This window comes from Acanthisitta chloris, unplaced genomic scaffold, assembly GCF_000695815.1.
Source record: "Acanthisitta chloris isolate BGI_N310 unplaced genomic scaffold, ASM69581v1 scaffold21110, whole genome shotgun sequence".
NCBI classification, from domain to species: Eukaryota; Metazoa; Chordata; class Aves; order Passeriformes; family Acanthisittidae; genus Acanthisitta; species Acanthisitta chloris.
In genome coordinates this window covers 20460-30195 of record NW_008652437.1, presented here as the reverse complement: position 1 = coordinate 30195, position 9736 = coordinate 20460, and the positions used below count along the sequence as shown (strand labels likewise).

Sequence of the window (9736 nt, the reverse complement as noted above, 5' to 3'; positions counted from 1 at the left end):
TCATTTTACCTACTTAGTTGAAATTCAGTGGTCCTTTGGGGTGCTGTACCACTCAGGATATTCTGTGTTTCTGTGATTATTTGATATGTAAATATTTTGTTTAAACTCTATTGTTTTAAAATAGAGATGAAAGTAGATGAGTGGCCAGTTTGGTATTGCTTCAATTGACAGAGAGATTACTAATAATCACTAACACTGCTTTCTACTTGTAGATCATTAAGTTGTAAAGTCTTTGCTGAAGGGACCTCCAGAGGTTTTGCAGTTTAACAGTGCTTATCCAGCTGTCAGGAAGCTAATGCCCAGTGGTCTATCAGGATAAACTCAGATATAGTTGAGACTATCCCATCTTTCTTCTTAACTGTTGCATAAACATAACTCCCAGCAAAGCTTTTTTCCAAAGTTTCCAGTGGACCAAGTGTTTACAAGGGCAGCAGAGAGCTTGACTGTAATACAAGGTATTGTGATGTTTCAATATTTTTTTTTTTCACCTCTTTTTTCTAGGGTCCGGGTATAGCTCATCCCTATGACAGTGGGCACATAGCAATGACTTACACTGGTCTGTCATGTCTGGTTATTCTTGGAGATGACTTAAGTCGAGTAAATAAAGATGCCATACTGGAGGGACTGAGAGCTCTGCAGCTGGAGGATGGAAGGTAAAAGATACTTTATATTCTACAACTCTCTGGAAGGTTAATAGAAACCCGGATGTGGAATGAGATACAAGAAACATGGTTTTTATGGAAGTAGCTATAAAATCTTTTTGTTCTATGAGAAAATACTCCGGTTGGTAGTTAGTATCAGTCATAGAACACACCCAGTGCATGTGCTGGCTTCTTGCAAATAATTAAGTCATCAAAGTATACTAGCTAGCTCATCGAACCAAGTGGAGGCTTGTCAGGCAGCAAGTCATAGAAGAAACAAAGGTTTATTGTCACAGGTAATTCAACTGTTTACCTATTTCTGTTTATCATAGAATTATTTAGGTTAGAAAGCATCAGGTTGGATCATGAAGTCCAGTTGTTGACATGGCACTGCCTAGTCCAGCACTGAACCATGTCCCTAAGCGCCACATCTCTTGGGTCTTTTAAATACCTTCATGAATAGTGACTCCAGCACTTCCTTGGGTAGTGAGTGCCAATGCTTGAAAACCCTTCTGGTGAAGAAATTTTCCTAATATCCAGTCTAAAACTCCCCTGGTGCAACCTGAAGCCATTTCTTCTGTCCGGCTTGGGAGAAGAGACCAGTCCCCACCTCACTACAACCTCATTTCAGGTAGTTGTAGAGAACATCCTTTTCTCCAGGCTAAATACCCGCAGCGTCTCATAAGATTTATGCTCCAGACCCTTCCCCAGCTCTGTTGCCATTCTCTGGACATGCTCCAGCACCTCAATGTCTTTCTTGTCATGTCCCAGAACTGGACACAGCATACACCTTACCAATGCTCAGTACAGTGGGATGGTCACTGCCCTGGCCCTGCTGGTGACTCTCTGGTACAATCATCCAGATCACGGCATCAGTCATCATTTTAAGGGTCTCTGAGGTTGTGCCAAAATTACCCAGATACCACTTTAAAATGTTCATAGCATTTGGAAAGATTGTAACCATAAAAAATGAGAAAATGAGTTGAAGGCTTTTTTCACCATTTGTATTAGACATGGTGTATTAGCAATTACATTTATACTTACATGGGAACCTGAAGTTGCAGTCAGGAAGGTAAGCCTTGTGAGCTATTAAGATTCTTAGGAAGGCAAAGAATTCTGGCCAAAACAGTAAATGTTAAAATGGTAAATGGTATGTTAGTATATACTATAATAGGTGAAAGACAGCAGGCATTGATTTCTGTGTCATTACATTGCTGGAAATGGTCAGCCAGGCTCCTAAATGTTGATAAGTTCTATTTGTTCTCCTTGGCTTAGAATCACATCTAAAAAGCAAAACTAGTGTAGCTTTGGGTTATATCTATGAGACTACTCTAAATAGAAGTAACTAATTTTTAAAGAAAACACTGTGCAGTTTCTTATACTGCTTTTCACATTTTCTGGTGTAACAGTCGATAAAGTGTCTAAAGACAGAAATGTTTCTTTCAGTTTCTGTGCTGTGCTGGAAGGAAGTGAGAATGATATGAGGTTTGTGTACTGTGCTTCCTGTATCTGCTACATGCTCGATAACTGGTCAGGCATGGATATGAAAAAAGCTATAGACTACATTAGAAGAAGCATGGTGAGTATTGGCAAAATGTAATTTCTTACTACATTTTGTGTAAGTTTATATATAAGTTTATAGATTTATTTCTTAACTATGGCTAAAAATTCTCTATGTCCAAATGGAAATATTATGCTAATTTGTTTATTTTCTCTTCCTGACTAAGCGAGTTGAAAATTAAAAAGTACATTTGTTTTTTGCATTTGTATTTTCATTGTAATGTATGTGCTGGCAAAATAATTTTATTTGCTGTGTTTGTTCACTGCAAATTAAATACATTTTCTTTTAAATCAATGAAAAATTGAAACCAGGTGTTTGAAAACTGGAGCCTGATGTTCCTGTAACTTAGAGAAGGTGCCTAAAGTGCCATATCAATAAAATGCTCACATTTTGTTGAGCTGTAGTCCTGCTTTTTAAATGATACACAAATTCTTAGGAAAAACTAATTATTGACATCAGTTCATGCTTAATAAGTATTTCCAGTCATGCACATCATTATTTATTATATACTTGGAGTGAAGGAAAATACACATATGTATATGCATACCTTTTTTCTATGTCTGTGCAAGCTGTCTTTCTATTCGGTAGGAGTAAAGGAGTTTTCTTTTTTTCCCATGGATGTTTCATTAGTTTAATTGAATTTCATTTTCCAAGTTTAAAGTAAACGTTTTTTCAAAGAAGCTGAGTAAGCTTGAAAACTGCAGTTCCCTGAATATGTGTAAACATATATAGTAAACTCTTCTGGTCCATAAAAAAGGCCCACATTTATGGCGACATACAACTTCTGTTTTAAATGAGTGTGTTTCAGTAGTTACTGCCAGCAGTGAGATTGGAAAAATATATGTGAGAATCAAGTCTGAAAGAGACTTTATCTGCTGCTTCAGACCAAATTGGGTTTTATTTCTTTTTTACTTTAAAGGAGGTGGCTGGGTGCATAAGTGCTTCTTAGTGTACATCACAAAAGCTTTCTGGCACACTGCCATAGTCTTGGACTGACCAAGGTGGTCAATGCCAGGGCTCAGTCATACAAGCATATGTACCTACAGTCTATTCAGGCTCTAGTGGCACCTTTTATCCCCTTTTTCCCTCTGTTTTCCCTTGCTTGTTTCTCCCCAGTCTGCATTGATATTTCACTTTCTCACCGTTGGTCCCTTCCCAAGCCATCCTGTAATAAGTGGTGCACACCTCTGCATGCCCCAGAAAACATTTCATAACAAGTCTTTTTTGTACAATTCTGGAATTTTCTTCTGCATGCTGTAAGAGCTCCTGTACCCCAGTAGTTGGTGACTCACTTTAGTGAGCATGGGTTCCCAGGATGAACATATCCCTACTGAATTATCTCGCTGGCTTTCAGCCAGGGACAGTGATTTTTCCATTCTCATTTCAGTGTTCGAGGGAGGGGACAAGGCAGAGTGCTTGCAATTACTGGTTAGGTCAGGAGGATTCTTCTTCCACTGATCCTTTCTGGACTTTTATGCTTATTGAGATAAGCCTTTAATCAGAGGTAGAATAGGAAAATCAAATCTTAAGAAAGAATAGAGAACAAAACCAAAGAGCAGAATCCTTATTGTGTGGTTCTATACATGGCATTGACTGTAAGTTAGCATTTTGAACATTTGAGTGCACTTTTGGTCCCAAAGACTATGGTGGAACTAGGAAGGGTACAAAGAAAGTTGAGTTAAATTGTGAAAGGTACGAACCAGCTTGTGTAAAAGCAGCATATAATACACTAGGACTCTTTATTCTGGAAATGCAATTATTAAGTGGAGTGTGACAGAGGTATGTAAAGTAACAAGTAGAACTGAAAAGATTAAGGGAGCAGGAAGCTCCTAGTTCTTCCTAGGACAGAACCGGAGAGCATCATATGAGGCCATTGGTAGTGCAGGCAAGTGGATCTATTTGAAACTTTGGAGCTTTGAAATGGCACTGGAGATTTACTCTGCAGTGGTCTTGAACCAGATTTGTTCTTGCTTATAGAGATTAGCATTAATCCTTGTACCTGCAAATTCCAGTTGTTGTGTTCTTATTGGGAAAATCGATACCACTTAGAGAAATTTAGTACTTGAAAGCTGTACAGAGTAAGTCTTACTGGAAGGGCTTGTACTAATACTTTAGTTGACCAGTGAAATAGAACTGGAGTCTGGGCACAGCTGAAGTTCAGAAGACAGTGTGGCTTATCGCAAAGATTCTGTCTTTTCCTGGCTACCTCAGAGAGCAACTGATAGTGATCCTATAAGCAGTGTTCTATAGGCAGCAGTCCTCTTAGCATGTGCAAATGTGTAACAAGACATGCTGTATTTTTGTCCAGGTTTACTGTGAATTTGTAGATTGACTATACACTATGCTCAATAGGACTTCTTTAAAACCATTGGTGTGCTGTTGATTCACTGCAGAGTTAGTACACACATGTACATGGTCTGTGTTTTCTGGGTGTGCACTGCTTGATCAGGCCAGTATTTCAGTGCATTGACTTGATTGCGAAGTGTTTGGCACTTCCAGGAGAAGATAAAATCTTTGCGTCCTGCTTAGTCACATTTAGAGCTGAAGATGCATCTGAAGAAGTCTCAGACATTCAGGGTGTAGCCTGTTGTGAAAAGTGTTTCACAGCAGTGTCTTTTCCTTCCTTTCATTCCTTGCTTTCCACCACTCTCCTTGAGATGTCTTCAAGCTCAATTGCCTATCCCATGAATCAAGTATTTCTCAAAATGCATCACATAAATAAATACAATAAATGTGGAATGTGACATCCAAGAACGTTAGCTTGATTTGTTCCATTAAGATTGTGCAGTTGGTGCTAAAAGTAAACTATATATAGCACAATTCAAAGTAAAATCAATTTGAGATTATATAATTTGTTACTCCTCATGTAACTAACTATATAATGAATATTGCTATAGATTTTATGGCAAATGCTTATTCCTGCTTTGCTAGTGTCACCTCATTCTGGTACTTTCATTAATTATAAAACAAAAGAGATTGCATTGCTCAGTCGTAAACTGCTTTGACAGAAAGGTGTTATTTTGGTTTACTGTTGTATGTTATCATTTGCTCATAGTAGCACATGACATTTAACAGACCTTTTTTCAGTTATCCAAATTGGCATATATGTGAAGTGCAACTTACCTGGACTGAGAGTACCATCACAGGTTAAACACAGTAATCTTTGTAATAAGCTTGTGGATTTTTGAATTTATTCTTTGGAATTTGTTCTCTTTAGTGATTCGGTATAGGAATTTTGACAGATACAATTCAATACAGCTGAAGGAGGGAGTGGGTTTATGTAGTTAGGCATGTCAAGAACAGCAAAAGATTTGGACCTGAAATAATGTTTAAAGTGTTAAAAAGAATTAAAACTTCATGCAGAATGGGTAGCCCTGTCGTTATCACTTGCCTGAAAAGTGTTTATGCAATGCTGATCAAAAAAATAGTTCTGGACCAGTTTTATTGTAAGTAAAATAGTTTGATGCCAATCGCACTGTTTTTGTCAGCATAGATTGATTCTTGCCTTTCACATTCAAAATTCACATGTGTCACTAATCAAAAAGCAACAGACACTAAGATGCTGAAATTTTGAATGACTTTCAGAGGCTCTATAGTACTGCTTCTTGCAGCATTGCTTGTTTTTTCTAAGTAGAGATATGTCAAGAAGCTTTAAGTATAGCTTTTGCTTCTTCTAGTAGTAAAGTCTCCTTGAAATGCAATTATATTAGTCGGTTGATATAATTAAGCTGGTTGTAAAACTTTCAGACTTTGAAGCAAAGATTGTGCCCAACTGGATTTACACATTTCCTGAGGATAGTATTTAATTACATAGTTCTGTTGTTGCAGTAACCCCGAGCCTCTTTTGCATGCAATTTCCTGGGTCTTTCCAAAAGGACAAAGAAGCAGAAGTATTTCCCTAATTTTTTAAGACACCCAAGTCCCCAAAGAGCAGCTGCTGTCTACAAATAAATTGGCATTAGTTAGCCAAAGATCAGCTGTTGTCTCTTAGAATTTCAAACGAACTGTACAGCCCAACCTGGTAGATTGTCTGGGATGCACACTTAACAGCTTTTCTCCAGGGCTAATTACTTTGTCATACATAAAGCAAACCACGTCCTCCTTCTATTGCTGTTTGTAGAGTTAATTAGCTTTGTCAGCATAGATTTGCTAATCAACTCGCCTTTGCTTAGCAATTAATGGCTCTGCGGAGTGTGGTAGCACATTTGCATTGCATTCTCAAAAGGCAGTGCTAAAGAGTTTACACTCTGTGCTTTAACATTCAGATGTTCACGGGGATTACTTGAAATTAGCTGGCTCAAACTTCAGAAAGTCAAGCTGCAGCTTGAAGTGTATGCATCAGAATTTAGTCCTTCATTGCTTCAACGTACAGCAACAACTCAAAACCTGAGGAATACAGTTTTAATGTAGCTTCCGTGTCTGCTTCTGTTACCTTTTTTTTCTTCACAACGTTAGCTTTATAAGCCAGTCGACAAAATAATCCTTAGGGAATTCCCAAAGACATGATAGGTCCTGTAGCCATTCTTTGGTTAGGACTATGAGAGTCGTTAGTGGTTCGTCAGGGTGTCTATTTCTACTAGGACTGTTAAATGTTTTGGAGAAAGCATGAGAAAGTCCTGGTCAGCACCTGGAAGGGTTTGAGGAAAGATTTTTATTGTTTTCTAACTGTCTGATCGGATATCGAACCAATCATTAATTGAGCAGTTAATGTAGAATATGTGGGACTACATAATTTAACTTCAAAAGTTAAACTCCATTGTTCCTGCTAACAGTTTGGTATTTGTCCAGTGATAATTTAGTAAGTATTCTATGAACTCTGGTAAAATAAACATTTTTCCATGTTATGAATAATTTAATATGTGATCTTTTGTTTCTTTTCATGCAAAATGATGTAATGAATTATTAGGGAAGAAAGATTGTTAAGTCCTACATATACAATATCATCTCCTAGATTGATCTTAACAACCTGTACTATAATATTCTTGGTGCTTTGTTTGTCAGACTCAAATTTCTCCTTTTTGTTACACTTAAAGTGATTTTTCATCATTGTTCAGGTATTTTTTAACAGTCATATTTCATAGGGCAGGTAAAGTTTAGTCCAATGTAAGTTATACTTATGTTGCCAGTTCTGGTTTTCTCCCCCTTGTATTTTTTAAGGCCTGATGTACTTGTTTCTTATAAAAGCATTCCTTGTATTCGAGTATTCTACACACAGTAGTACTTTGGATTTAAATCATCCAATTAATTTTGTTTTGTTTTGATTACATTCCTATTTTTTCTTCTTATAAAGACAAAATAAGGCATTGGGTTTTTCTTTAATGGTTATCTGCATCACATGCTTTCCCTTTTTGGCAAAGGCATGTTTACCTATTTTGGTTTAACCCCAGCCAGCAGCCAAGCCCCACACAGCTGCTCACTCATCCCCCCCACCAACGAGATCAGGTAGAGAATCAGAAGGGTAAAAGCTAGAAAACTCATGGGTTGAGATAAAGACAGTTTGATAGGGAAAGCAAAAGGTGTACACGTAAGCAAAGCAAAACAAGGAATTAGTTCACTACTTCCCATAGGCTGGAGGTGTTCAGCCATCTCCAGGAGAGCATGGCCCATCACATGTAACAGTGACGTGAGAAGACAAACACCATCACTCCAAAAGTCCCCCCTTCCTTCTTCTTCCTCTCACTTTATATACTGAGCATGATGTTATATAGTATGGAATAAATATTCCTTTGGTCAGTTTGAGTCACCCGTCCCAGCTGTGTATCCTCCTAACCTCCCATGCACACCCAAATTCCTTGCTAGGGTGGCAGTGTGGGAAGCAGAAGAGGCCTTGGCTCTGTGTAAGCTCTGCTCAGCAATAACAGAAACATCTCTGCATTGGCAGCCCTGTGTTCAGCACAAATTCTAAACATATCCCATACTAGCCACTGTGAAGAAGGCTCACTATACCCTAGCCAAAACCAGCACACATGGGTCACAACTGAAATTAATTCCAAGTCATAAAAGCTGCCTACATGGGAACAGGGCTTATTTCTTAACTGTATTGTGCCAAGAACTTTGGAGGTATTGGTTCAGAATTCGATCAACTTAAATGGTGATAATGGTCTCGTGATACTATTCCTAGTAAGCTAAGAAATTGCAATGTCTGTGAAAGTGATGTGGTTCTTAAGTGACTGGTTTGTGGGACTTTTTTTTTCTTTAGTCTTATGATAATGGCCTGGCACAGGGAGCTGGACTGGAATCTCATGGTAAGAATGTTAAAATGTTATACACCTATTTTTAAGACGGGGTTTGAAAATGCTGTAAGAGGTGCAGGGTATGTCATACCTTTCCTTCTTTTCTGATTTTAAGGAAATGGGATGAGGTGGACCAAATCTAAAACATGCCTTGGATTATCATGTCTTCTTCCCTTAGTTTCTGCTTAATATAAGACAAGATGGGATATATCCACTCGTATTAATCTCACCTCATGAATGTTATGTGTTGACTTAGTTTCTCATCTCTTGCTGCAGAGTAAACTTTTTCCACATGTGTCATTGCTTTCTGTGGGTTTTATCTGCAAGAGGTTTTGTGTAATTCACCTGGTCATCTTGGCTATTACTAAAACCTAGAAACATTTCCTCTGATAGATCACAGCATCTGTTGTGAGCTCAAATCTTGAAGCAGCAGTTAATTTTTGTAAACACTTGGAAGTTCTGAAGATGGGAATCTCCAGGAGACTGCCGTTTTTAAGCAAAATGTTTCTATGCAATGAAGTAGTGGTCTGCTTGTGACAGAGAAGCTCTTGACTTTTATGTAACTGATACTAAATCTAATGCTATGGCCTAGCTGACATATTAAAACAATTGGTTAACTAAGTTTCTGTACTATGGTAGTGATAACAGATCACATTACTTCAGCATCCTTCTCCTGCTGCATTTCAGCATCAGAATGAAAATAATCTTATTGTTCCTGGGGCCTTCTGGCAGCAGGCTAATGTAAAGAACTTTGGTCCTAAGTCTTGTGTCATCAGCTTGGTTATGGTCTTTCCCAGTCTCTAATTTTATCAGATCAGGTAATAAACTCAGAATTAATATCAGTGGGCTTTAAAAAGTGATGGCCATGATACACAGAACATTAGGTTCTCTTCTAATTGCAAATTTTACCATGCAGTTTCTTTGACAGCAAAAAATTCCTTAGAAGCACAATTTGTATTTATTACAACCATAAGAGTCTAGTAGTCTTTTTGTAGTATTAACTATGCCTTTCTATTTTATTTTTCTTTTCTTTTCTTCTTTCCCTTCTGCTCACTAGACACTTCTGTCTGTTTATATCCTCTGGGGGGTTGTGTCTGAGACTGCCTTTGGTATCTCTGCTTCATTCTGATTGCTGTCATCCCAATAGCTGTCTTTTTTAAGTTACATATAAAGAAATTTTTCTGTTGCAATGCAGTTTACTTATTTCTGAAGTGCTGTGTAATGCAAATTATGCAGCGTTGGGAGGAAAGCTTTAAGAAAATGAATTCAGGGTTTTTTTGTGCAAGAGCTGGATTGTGAGG

General features: G+C 37.9%; 1 protein-coding gene across 1 annotated transcript in view; it reads left to right on the top strand.

Annotated features, from left to right (window-relative positions):
• Positions 1–501: 501 nt before the first annotated feature.
• The window catches only part of PGGT1B (protein geranylgeranyltransferase type I, beta subunit), a gene marked incomplete at its 5' end in the record, with an annotated part of 13888 nt that continues 4653 nt past the window's right edge, over positions 502–9736 (top strand). Inside the window, 3 exon segments of the mRNA XM_009077374.1 lie at positions 502–653; positions 2088–2220; positions 8402–8447. Coding sequence (XP_009075622.1) covers positions 502–653; positions 2088–2220; positions 8402–8447 — 331 coding nt within the window.